The following is a 26,535-nucleotide window of genomic DNA, read 5'->3' on the forward strand; positions in this document are numbered from 1 at the left end:
TTTCTGGCCTGTTAGAACAGCTCAGCCACAAAGCAGTAAACCACGTATATTTACAGAGTGGGGCCACCAAGAGCTAAAACGTGTAGAATGTAAGAATCACTCACTAGAGTTCTAAACAGCTTCTGGAAGTAAAAGCACTGTGCGTCGGGAGCTTCATCAAATGGGTTTCGATGGCCGAGCAGCTGCACACAAACTGAAGATCACTATGCACAATGCCAAGAGTTGGCTGGAGTTGTGTAAAGCACACTGCTACTGCACTCTGGAACAGTGGAAACACATTCTCTGGAAGTTTGATTGGTGAATCTAGGTTTGGCAGGTTCCAGGAGAACTATACCTACATAAATGAATAGTACCAAGGTTTAGTGGAGGAGGGAATAACGTCATTTTAGAAAATTGTATGCTTGGAACTTTGTGGCATCATTTTGGGAAAGGTCCTTTTTGGCTCCAGGATGACCATGCCCTTGTTCACAAACCGTTTGTAGGGTTGGTAGTAACTGGGAAGCTAATCCACAGTGTAGAACTCAGGTATAACTGCAGGACCAGATAGCAGCGCCAAGTAGAATATGACACAACAGCGTGGGTAGACTAGCCAGCCTCAAATATACAGAAGCATGGTCAAAATTAAAGCCGAGGTCAAGGTCAGGAGCAAGCAGAATAGTGAAGGTTAGGTCAGGGATCCATACACGTAGATACACCAGAATAATTACTATAAGCCCAGAGAACAGCGAAGCAACTCTTTAAAAGGCAAAGAATGAACAGCTACTGAGTCTTTAAATAGCTGAAGAAACCTTGTCCTACAATTAACTGGAGGGGCGAAGAAAGAAAATGGAGTATATTCCATTAATTTGTTGAAAAAGTTGATCAAGCCAGGCAGCCATCTTGGAAGTGGCACACACATGCACAGTAAGGTGCTGACTGTATTGGGCAATCATCTTAGATGTGGCAGAACATAGAGGAAATGGAGTCTTGGAGCACCGTTTCTGCTGTCAGAAGTGTCCTCGAGTAGTCCCTTCAACGACTGCGGCCTCAGAAAAAGGTGAGGTGTCCATAAAGACATGGTTGAAGCAAGCAGCATGTAAACATTGCCTGTCCACTGTAGCAATCACAGGTTTAGATATAAATTAAGGATGTTTTAGTTTACTGGTGGTAGTCCAACATCAGTGCATATGTGAAGGTCAGGTGTCCACATATGTTTGGTCATATAGTGTAGGTTTTTTTTCCCTCGTGTTGATAAAAATGGAGAAACAGTCTCTTCTCTGGATGCAAACAGCCAGTGGGGGAGCCATCAGAGATTTCTACACAATCTCTTAATGCTGGAAAAGAATGCCTGAACAGGAGTCTGAATTTTCAAAGAGCTGTTCATCGGGACTGGTTATACATGATTACTCAGAGCCAGATGGCTGTCATTATACAGCCTGATCTCTTGTGTATGGGTGCGAAAATTTCCCCGATTTCCCCAATTGCATTCTATGGGTCTTTGAGTGTTTTAGGACGCATCCTGCAACATATCCATTAACAGCAAGGACCTGCAAATACTCTTTGACTAACACACTGTGTGTAATTAACCTCCTATATGAGAGTATTGCAGCATTCATTAATCCCCACTGTCACAGACAAGGTGCGAACAGACTTCACAACATCTGTAAACCGCATGAATTACTTGCCATAAACTGGTAGCACATTGTATTATCCCTGCTGCTTGTTGTATATGTGTTAACTCTTTGCATCAAAAAAAAGGCACCTGCTGAAAGGCTGTACTAATATATGAGTAGCTGCATAGTTACCAGTGCATTAAAGGGATTCCCTGGCAAAACCGTTAACTGTGAAAATGCATAGTTTACAATTCAACCCCTTAATTGCCAAATAGCAACTGTGGATTCTAGTATTGCTCTAGTTTGGTTACAGAAGCAAAACATGTAATTTACAGAAAGTAGCCTATACTAAGCAATTTAATATGTTTCACAGAGTATCTGTGCTCCTTAAATGGATAAAGTTTTATAATTATATTTCAGATCCTAAAAAAACTCCATCTAGATTTCACAAGACACAGACCACCTACAAGTTGTAGAAAGCTAAAATAGACACAAGTTGTTAAACAATACACATGTGTAGCATACAAAGAAAACCACTATGCTAATTTATGTGGAACTGCAAAATCAGTTACATAGACTTTTATTTAGTAATATACCCCATTCTTCAATACCACTTTAATAGGCATGGTTTCTTATTCAATCATATTTGCGCTTTCTTCTCAATACCTGAAACACAAATGTGACTATAACAAAAGCACAAACAGCAATATAGTGATAGTGTATAGTATAGTTATTTTGATTGCATCCTAAGATCAATTTGAAGTTATGATATGAGGATAGGGATATAATGTATACATGTGTTTGAGCAATTGGCAATGTTGTTGTTTTTTTGGGGGGTGGGGGGTTGTGCTCTGTGTGTTACATTACTGGTGTGAACCCAAGCAGGAGGACTCAAGGAGCTAAGAAACAGTAACCAGTCTGGGTGGGATGAACTAAAGAAACATACCACTTTACAACAGAAAAGGGCCATTTGTCCCACCTTCTTTACCCATTTCTTCTTCTAAATAAACGTCAGACCCTTAATGCATATCAAGACCGATGTCTGGCACGATTGTGATGGCTTGGAATTCAACTACCATCCAAGGTGCCTTTTGTTTCAGGTGAACTTTGGATTCACCTATTATCCTGGTTGTCTACTTCATACCTAAATAACTTGACAAATACTCAAGCCATTGTTAATGCAAATGTTCTGCAACCTTTTTTTTTTTTTACCTTTACTGTTCTAAAGGATATAATGCAAAAGCGGTAAGACCAAGGTGAATGCATAGTGTTTGTTCCAGGCATGGTTTATTGAAAACATGTCAAATTTGTCATTTTCACACCTGGTACTTAACAGCCATTCAACCTATTGAGATTAGTAAAACATTAGCATATAATACAATGTTAACATATCACTTAGGGATAAAACAAAACACTCAATATTTTCTCCTAATGTTCACATCAACATCCATCGCTTTATTTTTCCTTTTTTAAAGAATTGCTATATTACAGTCTACATACAATGCAAATATCCCATTGACCTAATCTAAGTACAGGATGTAGCAGAATGTAAAGGGAAGGAAACCAATATTTCCGTTTGATTTTTTTTCTATTTTGCTTTGATCTATCATGAAAATTCTTAAGGCACATGATAGTAACAAATAGACTTACAACTAGTTACTGCTTTTATAGTTCATTTAAAAAGTTGCTGTTGTCCTAGAACACTGTGAATACCAGAAGCTAAGCTGCAACCAAGAACCACAGAAATATGGGAAAAAATAGTTTAATGACCTGTTTGACAAAGAATGGGTTATACTTCATTATACATTTGAACTCTATAAATGGAAAAATAAAATATTTACAGTTGTGTGATGAGTGAGAGTAGACTTGTTCTTTTTCTGCACACGCAGATTTATAGGGTACAGGAATGGTAAAGCCATCGGCGCAGGGTAATCTATTAAAATGACCAAGTGCCAAATGGCTTAGGCACTACCTAAACTTTGTTTTTTGGGGTAAGAGCCCATTAGATGTAACAAAATTAAAACCCTACTTACTTCTATTCCACTGATAATGCAGTTGGGTGTACCTCTGGAAATAATGACAGAGCAGAGGAATATTTATGTGTCATCTACTGTAAAATCTCAAGCTTGCCTATCGTGCTGTTACAGATTGGACTCCCGGCGTTGGTCATAAATGTCAGAATTGGATTGATGTACACCCTCTGCTAAAAATTATTCTGCACCACAAAGGGAAGATACACAGCAAAGATAAACAACATGTACAAAATGTAGAGTATAAAAATGGAATATGTATAAAAACGTCAATTTTCAATATATACCAACATTTCAATAAATGCAGCAAAATGTCTTAAAAATAAACCCGTGAAAATGTAAGATGCTTGTAAAGTAGTACCAAGAACATGATAAGTCTGAGTACCACATTTTCTTGTATTCAATGGGTTAAGGGGAGGTCTGTGAAAGAGTTTTATTGTGTATTTATACTTCATGCGTTTTTGTAAGTATCTGTAAAATGTCTACTATAGTTTTTTTGTTTGGTTACATATAAATGATTTCATATTTTAACTGCTGGGCAGTATGATGTTTTACTACAAATAGATTTGGTAACCTATTGCCCTACTCAGCTAGTACAAACCCCTGTAGCAGATCTAGCAAAAATGCAAGATGCCACAATGCATGGCAGCCAAGCATTGTCAGACATACGGATATGTATGTCACACGCGTGTACAGTGTTTGTGCAGGTGGAGGAGTCATTTTTGATTGTCGGCTTCACTAACTACATCTACATGCTCCACAGGAGTCAAAGCACTTTATGCTAAACTCAGGGTGGCATTTTCTGAAAGGTGGGTTGCAAAGGCCACAACTTGGAGATGCCACAAGTCAGAATGCTATGTAGATTCACCATTTGTGGTTTATCTCCAAATTGCCATGATTCTAATATGGCTCAACTCAGGAGTATAGATCACTTGTCTTAGTTAAGACAATTGTGAATAGACCCAGGAACATATACAGCAGGTTACTCAGTGAGTAATGGGAAATAACTGAGGTCTCACTATTTACCTAGCCGGCATAGCTTCCACAGTAGTTTGTGCCAGGTGTTGTGTCTCCTTCTGAGATATACTTACCAACAGTCTTGGTTTTTTTTTTCTTTTTTAAGACAGTCACAATATTTGGGCACTGTACCAATGCCCTTGTTACAGGCTCACAATCTTGGGAAATCATGTCCTAGTGCTCAGCACAAAAGATGCAAGGTGCAAGGAAGATGGCATGTAGGTTCTAAGCGGTGGCAAATGTGCTGCCCTTTCTGTGATATCACTGGATCAGCAAAATCATCTCTCTTTAAAGTACTGAAGATAGTCCTCAATCTTTTTTTGTAAATTTGACACTGAAAGAATTCTGCCCAAATATGTTTTTTTCCAATGCTAAAGATTTCCAGGATGGGATTTTTTTTTTAAATGAAATGAAAGAAAAATAATGGAATGATAGGAAGCAGGATAGCATATTTATACAGATTTAATAGATAGGTCTTAGACTTGACCCGTGGCTTCCCAAAACCTTGCATTATACTTATAGGAATACTTATATAAACTCCAGGTAAACAAAACCTAAAATATATATATATTCCAGAAATAAGTGAAAGAAATTTGATTGCTACAATGCAAGGTCTATCTCTTTGGAGATTCAACGGGCGAGCAGCAAACTGTTGGCAAGACACCAGTGTCCCTACAGACCTGTAAGGTCATTTTGGGTTTCTACAATTTGGAGCATTCAACTAGTTGTTAAAGGACAATTGTGCACGGACTCCACTGCTTTTTACTGCATACAAATTGGTGCAGGTATTCTTTAGTCATTGGAGTAAGAAAATGAGACTTCTGTCTCATGTAACTCCTACCCCAGCTGCCTCTACTGAAAGCAGTGAGCATACCCTGATATGCTTCTTGCACATGCTCAATGGAGCTCCCATTAAAACCACTAGCGGCAGCCACTCGCAATATTGTGGAACTTCCCAGCATCATCTACTCATTTGCCAGGGGCATTATATGGGGTTGGGGCTAGCCTCACATGGTACAGGGATAGACAGCGCAGACAGCCTTTATTGTGTGGGGAGCGAAGTGGGTGGGTAGGTGAGGAGCAAGTATTGCCTGCCAGCATTATAAGTGATAGAAATCAAATTAATTGGCTCCCTTATATATGTTGCATGTTGGCACCCTTTGTATCCAGCATTGTTCTCTAAGTGCAACGACCAGCCACAGCCGGCCCTTACATGGGTCCAGGTTGGTCCAGGCGGCAATCTTTTGGGATTGATTCGTGGAGGAAGCGAAGCCTGCATTAAGCTGCATTATTCTGGTCTCTTGGTGCACTTCCACCCTTTTGCGGAACTGCACTGGGAGGCCAGGTTTACAGATAAGCGCACAAAGAAAGAATACACTGAGTGAGAGGGTGATAGAAAGTGTGGGAAAGCATGCAAGAGTGATTTTTATTAATAATCATATAACATAATGGATGTGGGTGAGGTTTTAGTGGGCCTGGCTTGGTGGTGGGAGGACAGGATTTCATCCTCAAACCAGCCCATAAAAAATAACTTGTTTTCCATTGTCAGCAAAAACAGCAATGTCTTAGATTTGGTTTTACGTTCAGAGCTGGTCTAGCCATAATGAGAATAAAAGGCATTCCATTTATCGATCAGGAAATGGCTCGTCCCCTGAATTCTGAATACTGTTTTCACAGTAGTAGGTTTGACTTTACCAATACAATAGAGGTTCTGTGTATAAAGGATAAGATTATTTTATCAGACACAGAAATAATGACCCTAGTGAATGGTTTTGTGAAATAACAGGTCACGGTAGACAATGTTAATGTTTAACCTTTTGTTGGATTGGTCATAGGCAGCTTTTGGTTGCAGGACAGACAGTTTTTTCTTTTTTTTCTTACTACTCACTTCACAGTACTTCTTGGAAAGCCACTAAAACAAAGTTCCAAAACTAGTTTTCAGAAGTGGCAATGCTTGAAAAACACACAATAATGTTTTATCACCATGCTCTCAATATATCAACTTCAGCGGGACCACATTTTCATATTCCACAGCCTTAAACCCATTACCAAAACAATTTCAGTGCAAGGGCACCAAAAAGTATATTTAATACTCCACAAGCAGGATATATTGGATATTATCACCAGAAGCCCACCAGTAATTTAAAATAGCAGGCACGATAGTTAGCACTTGATACTTATATCAAACATTCTTGTGCATTGTAAGGTTTAAACTCTATTGTCTGTGTCTTTAATACAGTGGAGATTGGCTTTGATATATGCACACCTACCTTTAATATGCCCCTTTATAGGTCATTCACACACTTCGGTGTTGAGAACACAATAGTTTGTTCCTTTTACACTGTAAGATGTCAGAAAGAAGGATTTGATATCTGTTGTATCCTTACCATAAAGAGGACATTAATGGGCACCAAAAAACAGACTCCAATCTCAATCAGCAGTAGATGGTTCATAAGTGATCCTTTTACGTGAATAAGGTTTGTACATCCAAGAACAGATCTTAGCACACAAAGTTTAGCATGTTATAACAGAAAACAATAGAATTTATATAAAACCCTGCCCATCACAAATTCCAAGGACAAAACTCAAACCAACCCCTTTATAATAAGAGTTTTTAGAGCACCTACTGAAAGTACATTAAACAGTAACTGTGATTTGTTATTTTAATCAAAAGGTTAGATTGAATGCAATGGTTTTATGGCGTAAGGTCTTGTCTACGCGACTAACAGTATGTGATGATCAGAGAAATTCCTAACAAGCAAAGTTGAAGCATCAGATTGTGGTTATTCCTTGGAAATGTTTACAATGTAAGCAGATGTTAAAAGGCAAAATTATCATACAGCAGAAGTGTCTGTACACATGTTGCAACCAGTTAAAAACCCACTGTATCTCTCTGATGTTGTAGACCTGATATTCCAGTTCTAGGTCTCAATCTCATAAAGGTCTTGTGCGTGTGCGTTTCATACATATGTACTTACACACACACACACACCTTGGGGTTTCACAATATGAAATCTGTACATTTATGATCTCAAATAGCATTCAATATGGCATGCACACTCAGACAGAAGTTCTATTAAATTCAGACAGAAGTTCGATTAAATTTGAGAACAAAACCAGAAATATTTTAGTTCTTCTCAACATGTTTCATAGTCAGATGACGTGGGTCTGGGGAGTCCTACTGCTGAGCGTCAGAGGCCTCATGAATCACATTCCAACCCTTTCTGCTACGAAGAGACCAGCACGATGTAGCTGTTTCCCCTACAAAAATTTGGTAACAATTTGTTTTCCAACTTTTCCTTTCCACAAGTCAACTTTCACTACTCTTCATGTTCCTAAAAACCACAAACCCAACAAAAGTTTTCTCTACTTTTGGCAGCGAAAGAAGTAAATTAATCTCAGTCTATAAAACTTCATTACCATTTTCACAATTCAAGATGAAATAAAGAAAAAAAAATTCTATAAAGCAAACAAGAAAAAAAAAGTGCTCATATTTTCCTCGATGTCTGTTTTTAAAGTTTTGCGGCTTTGTATTTCTTGCCGGAAAGCTGTCCAATAAAAACATTTCCCTTCTTGTTACCTCTCAGCCTCAAGACTAGCACCATTCCTGGAATCAATCAATAAAAGTTTCTTTCAACTGGAGAAAGGTGCAGGGAACTTCAAAGGGAATGTTGTTTATGAATATATACTATACATTATGTTTTAAAAAAGTATCAGTTCTGAAGAAAAATTAAGTAACAGCGGTTTTTGGCGATGATTCATGTAGTTTGGTTCTCAGACACAGCAGATGGCAGTTTTAACCCTCGTTCCTTTTTCCCCAAAAGGTTCAATGGTCCTTCCGTGTAAAACAACATGGCAGTGGTAGGTAATGACACCCTTTATATTTTGTCAAATATGTAATTCTTGGTTTAAGATAAAATAAAAAAAAATGTCTTCCCAGTAATATTTATTACACGTTTAACCCTGAAAAAGAAAAGAGGAGGAGAGTGGCATTAAAGATAGAGAGCAGCTGGCAGGACGGGTGAAAATTCTGTACATGGTATAACAAAAACCATAAAATAAGCTGGACAATGAAAAAGAGAGGACACAACTACAACACGCGTAAGACTTGAAAGGATATTAAACAGAGATTTCAGGACAATGGTTTCCCTGAACCCCCCTCCCACCCACACAACAAGGAGCTTACTTTTAATTATATTTCTGTAGACATCACCTTAATCTATCTGGATTGTGTGGGTATAATCTTTTTTCTTATTTGAAGGATATTGTGAGTAAACAATACTTTTTTATCTTGAATATCTTGAAACTGATGTTGGATATAAATGTGCTTCTGTAGCAGCAGTGATTTGTACATAACATTAATCATATGTAATTATTATTACATATTATTATTATATGTAATAATAATTAGTCATATCCATGGCCCCATGCAGAACAGAATATCACTGGTAGACAAAGCAGTTAGTAGTATCTAATGAAGGCATACAACTTTCTACAGTGCTTTAGGAGATAGTGGGGGTTGTATACAGAACAATTCCATATTAAGTAAGTTTCCTTTTTATTGACTAAAGGCAGACCGTTCATGCACCTAGGTGTGACTGTGGCATCACCACTAAACTACCCACCCAGTGCCAAGGGGTTAAACTGCCAAAATCCCACAGAATTATTAGAAGGACCTACCATGCATGCAAAATTAGACCCAGGAGTCAACAGGCTGCGGTTTAGTGTCTCGTGCGTCCACCAGATTCACAGTAGGCCTGTTACTCCGGGTAATGTGTTTCTTATTTGAGTCATTCTGCAGCGGCAGCAGAAAAGGAAAGGAGAGAGAGCAAAATAGAGATTAATGCAAGGAGAGGTGATAGATCGGCTCAGAACCACACTGAGAGAAATTAGTTCATACGGTGAGGGGGTTAGAGGAGTGTCGTCACCCAAGCACATAAAGCAACAAACGGCAGAAAAATAGAAATTGCTAAATAATTTAACATAAACAGCCAGCTCTAAATATTTCCAGATGTTCTCCCCTAACACAACCAGAAGGGATCTGTAACCCAGCAGAGGCCTTCCACTGGAACAGAGACAGAGAGATTTGTGGAATCTCGAGGTTACACGCAGTAGCAATAAACACAGGACTCGCTCTCTGGACCCACACACGGTACCCTATGCTTCAGCTTGCGGGTGGGTAAGGTTTGTTGATCAACATCCCATTTAAGCTAAAAATAACATGTGGTTGCTTTCTCTTATTACAAAATACCAACTTCCAAAATCATGTTTTGTGCAGCATATCTTCAAACATAATGTGTGGAACAAAAACAAGCAGTGCTATCTGCTTTATTTGATACTTCGACTGTTTGCCTGCACTTCGAGCCCTTCGCTCATATACAAACCTACCGCATTAGCCAGACATGTACAAAAGTTTACCTTCAACGGTTCCTTCTCTGACAGATCTCCCATGTTCTCATTGGATCTATATTTACGTTCCTTATCCCGGTGATCAATGGTTGAATACCCATCTGATTAGCAAAGGAAAAGGAGTTGTTGAATATAACCAATGCAAACATTTATTAAAGGTTCAAATTCGGCAGATTCATTATATTGTGAAAACACTCCACTGCTACAAGGAAAAAAGTTGTATTTTAGCAGGTAAGACAGATACAGTAGCTTACAGGTACGCATTGAAACATACCGATTATATTCTACATTCCCTCACGCACGGGCCCTTAGCAACAATTTGTGGTACTAACAATATGACAACAAGGGCCACTTGCCCAGAGTTTCCCAATAACTGGGGACATAAAAGGCCATAAATACACAATACAGTACTCCATGCTACCCTGCACAGATCATCATACATCTTCCCAGTTAAAGAAGCCATCCAGACTAACATATACTACACTGATGTAGATAATTCAGGCAAATATGAAGATCAATATCTAGAAATTAATATTTTACTACAAAACCAAATTCTGTACTTTCTAATAAATAATGGCCGTGGACCTCCACATCTGTGATTAGTTTTATTCTTTGTATGCTAAGGCAAATTATTGTTCTTCCTATATTAATACAGTGAAAGGTAAATGTTCTGTATCCACCATTAAATATAATGTTTCTGATCATTATTTGCATAATTCAGACTTCTGATGTAAAAGCAACTCTGGTCACTCCCTTACGAAACATTACTGCAGTTTTTTCTGAAGTAATACTGCAGTTTTTTGGACATGAAAAAACTGCAATACTGCACTTTTACTGCACATTTACTGCATTTGCACTTCACTGTACTGCACTTTTACTGCAGTTATTTTTGTAAGGAAGTACAAATGCAATAAAGCTGCAGTACATTGAAGTACAACTGTAGGTTTGCAATATAAAAAAAAAAGTAGTTGCAGTATTGCAGTTTTTTCATGTCCAAAAAACTGCAGTATTACTTCAGAAAAAACTGCAGTCATTTTTCGTAAGGGCTCTGCTGAAGCACATGCTAGCGCAGGCCAATATGGTATTTCATATACAATTAATACAAAAATGAGGTAAAATCCAAGGAGGAAGAAATATTTGGACTTGAGGGCCACATATATAAGGAACTCGCTGCTTAGCCAAGTGTTGTCCCTGAAAAGCACTTGAATGGTTAGGAACTTCAATTAGCAAAATATAAATTGAGGCATTAATTAGATTCACAAAAACAGCTTGCGCTATTATCACGCTGACTTGGATTAATTGTGCAAATATTTGTTTGGTTTCTGACCTTTATTTCGAAAGAGATGGCAGGGGATTTGCTTAACAGCGACTTATCCTGAAGATGAGGAGGTAGGAATTCCACCAGAGCCTTTACAAAAAAAAGTGTGGCTCAATTTTTATAATTAATCTAGCCTTTTGCTTACCAGGGCCAAGCTCCCCCATGGGTATCATGTCACGGCTTGCAGATTTCTTGTTTACTAAACAAAAGAGAGACATTTCAGTCGCTACTTCACATGCAAATTGTTCCTCCTCGAAATGAGAGACTACGAGGTATAAAAGTGTGAGATAATAGTGTTGACCATGATTGTATCAAATGGCTTGGGGCTCACATATAAAACCCCAAACATTTCCTTTGTAATAACTGTTGAATACACAGACATGAAGTGAATAAATATTAACTAAGTTCTGTTTTGCAACTTTACTCAGAGTTGTCCAGTTTTGTCTGCATACCTGGGAACTTGCCAGGTTTGACCAGGAACGTTCTGGACGAGCCTCTTTAACCTTAGGGCAGGTCAGGAGTTTATGTGTGTGTATATATATATATATATATATATATATATATATATATATATATATATACATATACATATATATATACATACATACACACACACACAAAATACTTCAAAATAATAATTGGTACTATAATATCATTTGATTAATGTGAACCATAATAATAACACCTTGATAATACAATGCCTTAGCTTTATTATCTATTTGAGTCAAAATGAAATGTATAACACACATTATCTGATATCACCACAACTAGGTATGTGTTTGCTCAATTCTTGTTCTGGAATGACTCCGGAGAGCAAGTGTCTACATAGTATTCTAAAAATTTCCATGTGGTTTGTCACATCCATGTCCAAACTGTAACTGATATGATCAGCAGAACTCTACTGTGACGTTAGTTGGCATACAATGTATATTATGCAAAACAAATTTCAGACATTCAACCAAGAACAGACAGCTACTTCATACCCTGTCCCCACTTGGGAGTATCTCAACTTTTAGCTCATCTGTGCCATTAAAAAGAATACAGTCCAGTCCAGTCCTGAAATGTGAGGCAAATTTCTCCTGCACGAGAAAGCCAACAACCCCAAATGTATGTTTTGGCCTTCACTGACCTCGTCAGTGGGGAACGGTTGGTATCGCTCAAGGCACATATGGGCTGATAATGTATGTAAAGAACAAAATAAACTGATCTTTCATTGCAAAATTACATGTTCAACCACGCTTGGTTTCCTCATGAATGTTAAAGCAAGAGAAAACAATAAACATGTTTTTATATATAGAATTAAATATAGCATGTTTTATATTTACTGCTGATGTACTAAGAAGCTGACACTAGGTCAAGCACCTTACCTTGGCTTTTATCCACCAGTGGAAGTGTGCTGTCATCAAAGCCTGACTTCCCATTGCCTTTGGATCCTTTTGGCAATGTAGACACAGCTGACTAATATTTGAAACAAGATATTAAGAATATTCAGCCACCTGCTACACTATATATACAAAAGGTGTGTGATTGAGAAGAAAAATATAATAAAATCCCCATCGTTGAACAGCATTTTGGTGGAATAATCCCCAAACCAGACAACCAATTTATAACGTGGGAAGGTAACAGATCAGTAGGGACAGTGGTTTGCAATTAACTGTGCATGAAATTAACGTGACCTAACAGTTTGTTTCAGTAAGATTTCCCTTTATGAAATTGGTTCATCATTCCCTTCCCATAGTCCTTGTGATCCTGCAAAGCGGTGACAGCCATTTTCACGAATGAATATCAGTATTAAATCACTATAAACGACAGCTACAGTTGGATAATAATGTACAACAATTACATATAGCTAAAAGAGTTCTATATTCACTGACAAATGTCAAATTTAACAGAAAAACACATAAAAAGTACAAATGACTTTAATGGCTACTTAATTATTTTTTCTTGCTCAACCATTTACAGAAATACACCAGCTTGGTCTATGCCCACATTACCTGGAAATTAGCTTTATTCCATCCTTCTTTCTGGAGTGAGCTCCGCAGCTCTTTGTAGCTCCATATCATCTGCAGAACATGAGATGCAGCTTTCACCTCTCGGGGAGACTGGCTGGAGAAGCAGAAGAGATGCATATTACCTTTTCATGACCACTCACGTTCAGAAGTGCATCATCACATCTAATAAAACTATTAGGCTTCCTTGTCTCTTTGATATCAGTAGGAATGGAGAAAGATTTACTCCTGATATCAGCATACCTCTCATAAATCACATGGCAGACCCACAATCACTGGAAACATTAATTAGGGTTTTTAAAGTATAATTCCGATATCATGTCATATAAATGTAATGCAGTGGTGAGGCACTTGTGTGATGGTACAAGCTCACAACAGCCCAGGTCAACATTAGCTGTACTATTAGCTTGTCTCAGCAATCCCAGCTAATTCGGTTTAATAGCTGCCGTGATATGTGCCTGGTTACCTGGATTTGTTTATTGTGATGAGTTTTTCGATTCCCTGTGTCTGTATCAGGGAGCGGGCATTCTCTAAGCTGTCCGTGATGATTTCGTGAATTGTATTCAGCACGGCAACCACTGTGTCTTCTTCCAGGTTTTTAGCTGGACGTTGCTGCCCTCCAGGCAAGTTTCGCACCAACTGCCCCATAGCATAGTTCCCTGGAGGAGAGTAACTTAAATATTACCTTTAAGAACATGTGAATCCCAGTGACACTCAAAAAAACACACAATAAACATACATATTGTGGTAGTCTGATGTAGCATATAAGTATATATATATATATAGTACCCTGTTCAATATTGGATTGCATACTGTTGCCTGGCAACCGTTTTTAAAGCGCAGCACTTGGTTTACTTGAATGTATTCAGCTTGTTACCTAGTGATGTTATGCTGCAATAAGTATCCAATGAATGAACACAATAAAGCACAACCCCAGTTTCCCTTTTGAAGGCTTTGTAAGCTGGAGAAAAGGTATCTTAATAAGCTTTGTCATATTAATGTTTAAGACTGCAGCTCAATTTTATATGAAGTTTGATTTCATTATTAACTCTTGTTAACACATGCCGAAGGTCTTTCATTTTAAATTCACTGCCAAGCTGACACTGTTGACATGACAAACAAATGTAAAGGCAAAAAAGATGACTATTGTACACTCAAAGAGGGGGTGCGGGTTTGCAGGACCAATGGACTGGGTGTAATTGTTCATCATATGAAGCGTGAGATACCTATGAGGTCCTTGTTGCGCCGATCCATGGAGAGGTTCCTCAGAGCGATGGCCACGGCTCTTACCACTTTGTCTGAGTCGGACTGCAGTAGTTCCACAAGCACTGGTAGACCTCGCTCTTTACGCACTGTCGCACGTATATAGGTTGACCACTAAAGGTTAAACAAAGAGGACACATTTCACAAACTTCCATTCTCTTCTCTCACACCATCCATATGGTAAAATACATATATTTAAATGCAAAACATCCAACCATATTGGTTTAGAATATGAAACGGTGTTTGTCAGACACACTGCAATCTTACCTAGAAAGCCCTTAACAACTGTGTCCTCCCCCATCTCTACACTTATCTCCAAATACTCTCCTAATCCCCCCTTCACTTGCATCAACCATTATTAATGATTTTAATTTGTGCCCCCAGGATTCCATCCATGCAGCTTCTACTATCTGTGATTCTTTACTCGGTCCTGTCAGAATCTCTGGTACTTATTTAAACGAAATGCTCAATAAAATCTGTTCCTCCTGCCAGCGAGATATAAAGCCACCGGTTTAGCTACATCACCTCTAGCTCCTCACCCAAGCAGTTCTCACCTTCAGTCTCATACCCCCTCAACCCCCTAGCAGACTGACTTGCAAGAGCCTTCTTCTCTGTTACACCACTATGTCAACATGTTTTAAAGTCGCTGCCAATTTTGGATAGTGCTAAAGAATATGCTGGTGGTCTTTAAATAAATGGAATACAACCATAATGTTTTATTCACTATATGGTGAGTTGGGGGGGGGCTAGGTGGCACAGAATAGTGATGACATAAATGTGCTGGAATCATTTGGTGGAGTACATAAAATCAACATCTGATTTGTGTTAGAAAATTAATTGTTTTTAATAGGCATACAAACTGCAGAGATCACCTCATACTATCAGCACAAAGCCAAACATCTCACTCACAGTCCAATTCCCGGCACTCAGGTTCTGGAGGGCCCCCGCGGCTGCCTCTAATGTGTTGAAGTTTTGACTCTCCGTCAGAATGGATAAATAGAGCCGGACAACTTCTGGTTGATACAGGAGTTCAAAACCTATAGATACAAACAGAACAGATTGATAAATTACTATTGAACTAATTGACTCTTTAGCGCCAGTTTAATCACTCATTGTCCTGTGCTCTTCTCCATGCATCTGAAGTAGAAGATTGCGAAATCAAGTTGTTTAATTGTAATTATTTTAGATCTCGTTAGCAGGGTGACTGTGAAATTTCAGTGTTCCCTCTAACATTATGTTTTAAACTTCACAATGTATAGTCTCAACAAACACCTGACACATTTCTCCATGGACACCATAAAACCTGTGTAATTATTCTATTAAGAAGGAGCAGGACAATCAGAGGGTGGGGAACGCAAACGCTTCACAGAGATGACTACGGTTTTTCTGTACATACCAATCCAAAATTTTCCTATATTAACAAAGCTGCGTGCATTACATATGTAGTGGATCTGAAGATCAGTACTGTCTTATTAATGCTATAGTCTAATATAGCAAATGTAACAGTAACCCCTATATAACAACTGGACAATTTTCTCAGAAATTAGATCACCCGTCAGATAATTATGCACATTTATAACACGATGTTAAAGAAATTGCATAGTCAGAATAACATCAATAGATTTAATTAAGCTTAAGATCTAAAATCTGAATGGACCTCTGAGGTTTTGAAAGTGTGTGCGACTAAGAGCGATGGAATTTGTTGGTACTTCTTAAATAAGGTAGAATGTCATTCAAAGCTTACGTTATAAAGAACCATCAAATACCATAGTTCTAAGCTAGTCGCATAAGCTTTCAAGACCTAAGCGGTCCATTCAGATTTCAGATCTGGAAGCTTAATTAAACCTATTGATGTTATTCTAACTGTGCAATTTTTTTCTTTTTAACATATAATTAATATATATAATTGATAATATTAATACTGGCAAACTAATGGGTATTATAAACATCTTAAGACACTGTCTTCGCTTAGACAAGTAAAGCAGTATTCTTGGTGATTAGAAGTTTACGTGAAAAGTACATTTGACTCATCATGGTGGACAGTATACAGAACAAAAAGACCTGCCCTGTCTATGCATTAAGCAACAAATGGAGAACCGCAGCTCTTCCACCACATGATGGCAGTAGAAACACTCTTATAACTTGCCTGAAGGTCAAAGCCAAGGAAATGCATGTAGCCAGTCACCTCGAACACTTGAATAAAGCATTACAATATCTCTATCAGCATCACATAAAGCCAGATGAAGGATCAAAATGTTTTATTGCTCTCATCCTTCACGTGGAACTCGACAACACTGTAGAAGAACCTCAACTGTTCGTTTTTGCATCCAGACACCATGATCTGAACAGGTTAATAGAAAAAAGCAAAGACCTCTGAGCGAGTGGAGAAAGGTTTGCTAAAGCTAAAAGCAACAGCATTCAGACACTAATGGGAGTCATTTATCTAGGCTTCGAGACAAGTGAGGAGCTAGAGGAGTACAGGAGATTGCCTGCCCTTGATTCAACCCCAAGAAGCCCCGGTCTACCAATAAAATGTGTCAGTCCAGAAAAAAAGGGGCGGTTGCACCTACATGTAAACCATTAGGAAACCATGGGCCAATTTAAGAATTTCTTGTATTTCTGTATCACCTTTGCCTATGAGTTAACAATCGGTCTTCATGACACAGAATTTTCGAATGTGTCTTGATACACATTCTTTTAAATAAGCATGTTAGGCATGTAATAATGAATTTAATTATTAATGAGTAATCCAATATATGTTAGGCATTTCATTTGCAAACTTATCCACAGTAACATTAATTAACATATCACAGAGAAACAGAAATACCAGTTACTCAAACAGGGCCCCAGATTAATCCACTGCATGAAAGATGGGTCATTACTCAGTTCTCATATTCTCTTTATACAAATAAGTGTTCTAGGTGGTCTTTCATCCTCTATTTTCTCAAATCCATGTATAATAATATGAGAACATGTGGTCATCATAATTAACACTTGTGCTAATCACACATAAGACATATTACTGGACTCCTTTCATGGACTTTTTATCTGTGTACAGCAATCACCTAGTAGCAATCTCACAGACAACATCCCTTGTGTAGTGGTGCCTTTTGAGTTAGGTCACTGAACTATGTTAGGCCGGCTTGGCCTGTCTTTCAGGAGAAATGTGCCAAACTTGGTCTTTCATAACACAGAGGTAATGTAGTGATCTGAATTTGCTCTGTAGCCACGAGGTCCATAATCCAATATCTAAACCCCCTCAGCCAGAAAAAAAAGGGCAGCATTGACAAGCACGGCGAATGAAGGAAATTACATGCTAAGCAAAGAAAATTACTATAATCTAAATTTTCCTTATCTGCTTAATGTATTATTCTACAGGCAGGTGCATCTAAGTATGAGCAATTCTGAACATATGCCATAAAACCAAAATAAAAAAGCAGCATGTAATATGTAGGCTTGCCAGTTTGAGTATTAAGGTACAGTATACAGAAAGAAAAATGAAAAAACTAAAATGGATATATTTATATATATATATGCCAGTTTCCAAAATATAGTAGAAATGGTGAAAAATGTTTGAAAACCAAATCACCATTTCAGGTCATTACCCAGAACAATCCAAACTAAAGTATGACGAAATATGATGCCTGATAAGTCTATGATAGCCTTATTTAATACCTAACTTAATGTGATCATTGAGATTGCCGTTCAGGGTTTTTTTTTTGTATTTCTGTCATTTGCATATATTGTGTCAAAACACTAATCCACATTTCAACATAGCACTGTTTAAGATGTATAAATAAAAAAAAAAAAAGAGAAACGATTTTTTTTTTATTTGAAAAGTAACTAAATATCCAAATAAGGTAACAGCTGAAACCTGGCCAAATCAGGACATTAATCTTCATCGGTGGTCCAATCCTTAAGGGATTTTTTCTATGATGCATTGAACAAATAGTAAATGCCAATTGGGACCTTCATACAGCAGAGGTATTAAGGACAGTTTTAGGGATCATGAGAACGCAGCTTTATGTGCTATCCAACTGCTTCCACATATGGGTTTCTGTAACTGCTGAATGGTCTGTAGACACAGAGGAATGGTTTGAACTTCTTTGTATGTCATAGAGAATACAGCTCAGGTCTCAATGACCCAGACAATGGAGTATGAGCCTGAGGGGGTGTAGTCTATCCAGAGTGTGCCAAACGAAGACAACCGTACAACAATACAATTAAGGACCAAAGAGACAAGCAGTTGGGAGCAACTAAGAACTGGGATTTAGGATGGATCTACCTAGTCTACCTAGTCTTCTACAATGTATACATTATTTCATAATGAGAAGATGCTGTTCAGAATTCATGCCCAGGCAGTAGAATGTTTGATTTACCACACTGGAAAAAGTAAAAAAAATGGTGAAAAGCCGGTCTAGTAACATGACCACCAAAGCGAATGTAAGCTTTTACACCGAGCATTGCATTTTAGGAACAAACCTTCAGTCCGCAGAAGCACTTCTACAGTTAATCCCTTCTCAGACGGCTGGCTTAGCAAAGCTATTTTTATTAAAAAGTATCAATTTAATCACTAGATTTTGCCATCATTAGAAGACCTACTTTAATGAAAATAAATAGAGCAGATGGGCAGGAGGGCAAACTCCTTTGAGCTGAAGAGGAGGCGGTCTGAGTGTCTGATTGTGCCATTGCCGTAGAGCAGCAGCACAAGCACTTGGGTTATTATAACTGCACAGTGAGCCCAACTTTTAAATTCTAAATGATAAACATCGTACGAGATTTGATCAAATTGAAATTGCCCGTAGCATGCTCGGTATAACCTACATACATATACATCCACGCAGTCTGTACTTCACAGCTGCACTGTACACAATACAATCTACTGTATAGCTGCAGGAATGTGACTTGGAGAATTTTATTAATGTGCTTAGGTTTTTTTTTTTTTTTAAATAACGTGAGAAAAGATAAATAAGCCTGGAACGCTGACATAGAAAAGCACAGTGAGGGAAGGGTAATGTGGACACAAACGTAAGCCTTTCATTAGAACCATCAGAGAACTCGGAAAATTTCGAACAGAAAAGGATCCTTATGATGGGCAGGACTCTGCCAACACCTGTCAGCACCGGCCCAAACACACTGTTGTCATGGTTATTTCATTCGCCCCTTCATTAGATGTTGCAATGTTCCGCTAGTTTATTTTACAGGATTTCACACACAATTATTTGTCTGTCTGGTAATGAAGATACGTAATCAGTATATATATCAGCTCATCTAGACTATCCATTGCTTCCTGTATTTAAGACTTGGACCTTAATGAGTCCTTGGTCGGTCAATGTAGAACAACAATATGACTATCCCACACATGTTTACATTTCCTCAATGTATTCCCTCAACCACCTCTGCTGGGAGGATGTTCTGCTTATGTACCAAGCTCTCAACGAAGTAAAGCTTTTTTACATTATATTACATTTATGTTTCTGAACGACCTCTTGTTCTAACATTCCACTTCTTTAAAATAACACCCCCCGCACTTTATATAAACTCCTATAGAAAAATGTAAAGGGATTTAACAAGGAAATACACAACACAGGGAAAAAACTAAATAATGGAAAATATGGTAATTATAACAATGTCGTATTGCCATGAAGATGGCGATGAAATTTGTATACGGCCGCCTGCGTCAATAGGCTTCCAGAAAGCGACATCAAAGGCGACATTTTCTGCGCTTAATATATGCAAAAGTTTAATGCTCTGGTTCCCCTAGGTGGTTGTTAAATCATGCTAATGCCAGCTTGATTGAACATCTGTACAGCATTGCATTTTAACGGCCTGACCAGGTTGTGAGTTACAACCGCCAACATGCCATTCTTACTTTACTGCTCGCTCAAAAGACCAATAGAGATCAAGCGAGAGCCCCATTTCTCACCCTGGAAACTATTACAGGACTCTGCAAGACGCAGGGAGAGGCAATGAGGCAATGAGGTATGTACAACGGCCAACATCAGAAGTAACAAGAATAACTAGAACAGTGAATATATGCCTTACAGTGAGAAGAGATGTTTAATTCAAGTGTATTGTACGAATGTACCGTGTATACACATAGATATATGTATATATCTATAGCAGGGGCGTCCAACATGCGGCCCGCGGGCCAAATGCGGCCCGCGTGAGATCGGCAGCCAGGATCACAAGCCCTGCTGCTTACTTGTGGGAGGGTCTATTCTCTGCTCCAGTCCTGCCTCCTCTGTGGGGAGAACGAGGGAGGCCGCGCCCCCTGCTGAAGTCTGTGAGCGGCATCGAGAGCTGTAGTAGGTAAGGGGGTGGGGGAGGTTGTTTGAATGAGTATGCCTGTGAGGGAATGAATGAGTATATGAATGAATGAATGAGTGTGTGTGTGATAACATGGATGTGTAAGTGCTGGAACCTAGGCATGATGGGACTGTTATTGCTGTTAGCAATCACACTCCTATCATGCTAAGTCAGCCAGTACATGCTGAAACCTGGCTAGCTGCCTCCCTTGTGTATTGATGCTGCCAGCAGTATGGGGTCTGCACTTACAGCCACCCTGTACCAGCATGTACTGGCTGACTTGGCATGATAGGAGTGTGATTGCTATCAGCAATCTGCTAACAGCAATCACAGTCCCATCATGCTTAGGTTCCAGCATTTACTGGTTGCCTGGGTATGAAAAGAGTGTGTTTGCTGTTAGCGATCACACTCCTATCATGCCAAGTCATATTGTTGTTTTTTTTTTGTCCAATTGTGGTGTGTTCCTTTTAATAAAAGTGTGGTTACACACTAAAATTGGACAAAAATTACTGGTACAATGCCCAGCCAACCAGTACTTACTGGAATCTGGGTATGCCTGAGATTGCTGTTAACAATCATAATATATACATTTTTTTGTACAATTTTGGGGTGCAACTTACTTTTATTAAAAGTATGTGGGGGGGGTCATTTTCAGTTTTGGCTAAGTGAACCCTGAATTTTCGGTTTTGGTCCATAATTTTCATTTCGGTGTATCCCTAAAATAAATAGAACTATTTCATTTTAACTTATCCAGAATCCTGAATTTGTAGTCACAAAACTTTCTAGGCCCAGAAATCAGTGAGAGGAAAAGTAAAGGTTTTGTGTCATTAACTTTATTTTAATCTGCATATTTTATTAAAGGCCATATTTTCACACAGGGAAAAATGAGTGCGGCCCGCACACGTATACAATTCTGATGAAGTGGCCCACTGCAGAAAAAACTTGGACACCCCTGATCTATAGCCTCACTTATTATGAATGTGTCATTATTGTATCCTCTTATTATCATTTGCATGATTACTCCTTCCATTATGTTATTTATGCCCAACAGTTAAGTTGCTGATTGTCGTTGATTGGTTCAGGTAGCTTTTGTATGGGTGGAATGAGGAAAAGAACTTTATGAGAGGGAATTAGCTTGTGTTTTTAATAGTGTCTCATTCACAAACTTTAGCCACATTTTGCAGGTGAAGGCAGCAGGATTTAGTGAGCTACTGGATGTGAGGGGGGGGAATGAAAGGGCAGAGTCGGGTGTAACGCCAAGGTGTGAAACTTGGTATGTTGGGTAGATCGTAGAATTCTCAACAGCGATGAATGCACTTTCTTGCTGGACTAAATAGGTGTGTGTAGGTGTTTAGCACAACTAAAATTAATACTGTACACAAAAGTTCACTTGGGTTAGCTGTTGTCCTCTAATGCACAATGCAAAGCAAGACAGAATATACCATTACCATATAATAAACATAAATCACAAACAGCAGGCCTAGGGAAACATCAATATCTAGGAAAACCACAAATCAGCCAATTAGAGAATTAAAATCATAGTTTAGGGAGGCAAGGTCCACTGGGAATATCTGAACTTGGGTAACTGCTCATCTAAAATTCAAAATGCTTAAAAGCAGATTAGATGTGGTTGCCGTGCTGTTCTAAATTATAAATAACTGAAAGGGAGATGAACTTTGTATTCTTCATATACTGCTCTTAAGGGTTCTCAGGGGAATTCGCCATCATGATTTAATATGTGCATGTTTATATCCTCAGTAACTTGGTAGAACAGGCGGCTCCAAGCATACGGTAGAAAAACAAGGTGTTGCCTTGAGATTCGGAGAGTTTACAAATCTATCTGTAATTTAATTTGTGTTTTGTAGAGAGTATTCAGAAAAAAATATTTTATAGACGAATAAATCAGCTGCTTTGTGGTGGCCACAGGCGACTTGGCATTTTGAGATGCGACACACGCAAAATAACTTTTCAAATAGTGAAGCCAAATATACCTAGTGAATAGCTATGCTCAGTTTGGGGAGAGCAAAATGCCTCACAGATTTCAATATAACTTTGGCATCTTAATCTAGGCAATGCTAAAAAAAGCTCTTTCTAAGCTTATACACCAATCATGGGGCTTTACGTTCAAATTAATTTCATTTCTGGGGCCTAAAACTACTTCAGGGATTCCTTCTTCACCCAATCCTGAATGGGTCAGGTTACCTCTGCAGTTTGAATTCTAATATCATAATACATTACAGTCACTCTGATGGGACAATCCCTGAAGCCAAAATTATATAAATGAGACATTATTCCATTGAAGGTATATGAGGAGCCAAAAGGGGAGATCGTTCTGGAATTGCATATGACAAAGGTGACTAAACGCCTCAGTATCTCATTGCGTCTTTTAACCCCTTAGGACCAGGCTGTTTTTTCTTTTTGTACCCTTTGTGCCCATTTTAACATTTTTTCCAGTGCTTGTGTTTAGCTGTAATTTTCTTCTCTTTTGTTTAGGGTACCCACACAAGTTATATATTTTTTCAGAACAAGAAGGGCTTTCTTTAGATACCATTTCTTTGATCAAATCATCTAATCTAATGTTTTTTGCAAGTTATAGTAATATAGTTATAGCAATAAGTACAAGTAGTGTTTTGCTATTTCAAATTTACCAATTTACCATATATTTCTGAGAACTAGACACCCCAAGGTATTTCAAATTTTCCATACACTAGTTTTACACAATTTTTTTTTCTTCCACACAAATTGTACTTCAGGTATAAATTTACAGCTTCTGGTACAAGTCACTTTAAAACAACACCCCAGCAACATATCCTGAGTACAGTAATACCACCCATGCATGGGTTTGTCCGGTTATTTGGGAGCTAAAAGGCCACATTTGGGGCATGTGCAATTTAGCTTTTCAACTCAGAATTTTGACATCTGGTCATTCTGCCTCTATATCCTATTTGGGGCATCTTTGAAGGCTGCCAATTCAAATCACTCTGATCAAACCATATATTTTTGAAAACTAGACGTCTCAGTGCATTTTAACACTTTCCATGCACTAATACTACCACCAGCCTTTGTTAAAGTTTGTGTTAGTCATTTTTGTGCGTTTTACTGTGAGATGCCTGTCATTTGTAGTTAAGGGGTTAAAATGGATGTTTTTATGGAGAGTGCCTCACAATTACAGGTACCTCCACCAGTGTCGGGTTGCATCAGACAATTTGCAGTATTGAAAAGCATGCCTGAAAGTTGCATACATCAAGAGAAAATTTAGTTTAGGAAAGCTAAGAATTTGCACATTTTTAACATGTCAGAGGTATTTATTTATCAACGGAACCTTCAGTAGCCTAAAGAGAAACCAAACTAACTAGGAAACCCCCAGCCTGTAAAATCTACAAACAACTTGTCTTGTGTTACATTAAATCTTTTTTTTTTCTTTCATAAACTGCCTGTTTTATTTACTTCGCCATGTGGACTGACCACCCACACAGCAAATAATAAAACATAAAAAAAACACTTTGGCATCCATATAACATCTAACCCTTTAAATGTAAGCAAAAGGAAATACATATACATCCTTGTAAAATTAATTCAATAATATGCAGCTTCCTAGTTTCCCTATCTGTTCATTATAATTAGCGCTTATCATTTCCCATGGATAAATAACCGACAGACTGACATGCAAGTGTGTATTGCACTTGAAATTGTTAAAAGTAAACAATTAAACATCATAAAAAGGAATATCGGTCTTCTCTCATATAGCACTGTATTTACAAGTCTTACATATTTATCACGTCTGAAGTGGCTCAAAAATGTACAGCTGTTCACTTGATGAATCTCTACTAATTAAGATATTCTATAGAACTTTATGGTCATGCTGCACCAGGAATAATAGCCGATTTCTAAAGTCATAAAGTGTTCGAGCATCTTAATAAGCTAAGTAAGGAGATGCCAGCTTAGTAACATTAAAAGGTTTCAAATCTGTTCTAAACTTCATGAATCCCAACAGTCAAGATTAATAGCAACTGCGGATTGCAGGATCTTTGCTGTCCCTAAAGTAGCCCCTCTGTGATTTAGGGATTATTTTTAGAAGGAAATTCTTGTGGCTGAAATCATTCAGAAAGGAATGAGCAATAACAGTCAGCAAGCAGTCCGTTCTTAACATTAATGGAAAGCATCTCCGTCCTCTAAATGCATTTGGCAATAAGGAGGACTGGGCACAAACCGTCAAATTAAGTGGTGCTATGCATGAAAAGTTGTTTTAAGGACCGTAAAGGAAGTCACCTTTTTGACCAGAACATAAAGAATACCCAATTCATAGTTGTGTGGGACATTATTCCATTAAGCTATAACAATAAATATATGTTTCCTCTTTAAAAAATATAAAAAAAAAAAAAAAGTTGCGGGTCTGGAAGGATGACAATTAGCAACTTCCTTTTTAACAGAGGTCATATATAAATAGCCACTGGAGGACAACGGTTCCAGAACAAGCAGGAAAGAATCTCTCTACTTCAGGGAGAAACTGTGTATATAATAGTTATGGCATATGCCCATGTTGCTTTGATTGCACCAATAAGGTTACAGTTTACAAGGGGAAGGGAAACAAATTTCTCTTGCGTCCTCCCAACAGCTCACATCAGTTGCCACCTCTTAAACACAAGTGCCATTTATGTTTATGGAAACTACCCCTATAAGGTAAAGAGAAACTATTTGACTTTCAAAAGGGCATAAGTCATTCTTCAGGGTACTTTCACAATAAAGCTTTGAAAATTATTTGCGATAAAAAAAGAAAGGAGAAAACATTTCGTAAAAAAATTCAGCTGGGCCCCCCGGCATATAAGTTTTAAACTATCTGCAATGATGATTGGACCTATCAAATGTCTTTGGTTATTAAAGCCTCCACTTTGTTTTAATGATGGGAATGAGGTGTGAGAGAATGGGCTCTCAGATCTCATCAGGATGGCAGAGAGGAGGCAGCACTGTCATTCTCGCAGGAAAGTCAGAAGCGGTAATGATGCCCTGAGTCACCTCAGTCTGAAAGAGCTTATTAGATGGGAACTTAGTCTCTATGTCTTTGCGCATTAGATTCCTCCCAATCATTCACCCCTGCATACTAACTGCCAGAGGTGCAGCCTCCCTGCCGCAGACAGCACTGCTGTCACAGCCTCCATATCCTGTAACAATGCACGGTCTTATTGATGGCAACACACCTTCACAAACACTATTAAGCTGAAGGAATTAACCGTGAGCAGTCTTGCAAGTGAAAAGAATATTTACTCTCCACAAGTAAATAAGGGTTTAATATAATTTCCGATCCAAGGCTGTGCATGATTAGCATTTTGGTTTATCAACAAACATCCATTTTTTTCTGAAACCACAAATATAATATTAAATGTTTTCTTTTATTCATTACTGAAATGCACACGAAACATACATTTCCCCCTTAAAATGCATTGTATTAAAAAGTAGTAAAGCATATTCTTGCATGATTCTACAGATGATACAAATAGATTTCCAGAAGCATGAACCCTGTGTTTCTAAGCTATGAACAACAGCATCCAAAAGTAGAGATGAGACCTCTCAGAGCTTCACCAAGTCTATAG

General features: G+C 38.2%; 1 protein-coding gene across 6 annotated transcripts in view; it reads right to left on the reverse strand.

Annotated features, from left to right (window-relative positions):
- Positions 1–7,082: 7,082 nt before the first annotated feature.
- Positions 7,083–26,535, reverse strand: part of ARVCF (ARVCF delta catenin family member) — a 247,836-nt gene continuing 228,383 nt past the window's right edge. For 5 of the 6 annotated variants that reach the window (XM_053471261.1, XM_053471240.1, XM_053471231.1 and 2 more), the window contains 9 exons: positions 15,548–15,675; positions 14,602–14,752; positions 13,842–14,034; positions 13,361–13,472; positions 12,734–12,824; positions 11,512–11,565; positions 10,058–10,149; positions 9,320–9,434; positions 7,083–8,602 (listed from right to left, as the gene is read on the reverse strand). In XM_053471261.1, coding sequence (XP_053327236.1) covers positions 9,333–9,434; positions 10,058–10,149; positions 11,512–11,565; positions 12,734–12,824; positions 13,361–13,472; positions 13,842–14,034; positions 14,602–14,752; positions 15,548–15,675 — 923 coding nt within the window. In that variant the 3' untranslated portion in view covers positions 7,083–8,602; positions 9,320–9,332. The remainder of the gene's footprint in view (positions 8,603–9,319; positions 9,435–10,057; positions 10,150–11,511; positions 11,566–12,733; positions 12,825–13,360; positions 13,473–13,841; positions 14,035–14,601; positions 14,753–15,547; positions 15,676–26,535) is intronic. The other variant, XM_053471247.1, reaches the window with a different exon arrangement.

This window comes from Spea bombifrons, chromosome 1, assembly GCF_027358695.1.
Source record: "Spea bombifrons isolate aSpeBom1 chromosome 1, aSpeBom1.2.pri, whole genome shotgun sequence".
Classification (NCBI taxonomy): Eukaryota; Metazoa; Chordata; class Amphibia; order Anura; family Pelobatidae; genus Spea; species Spea bombifrons.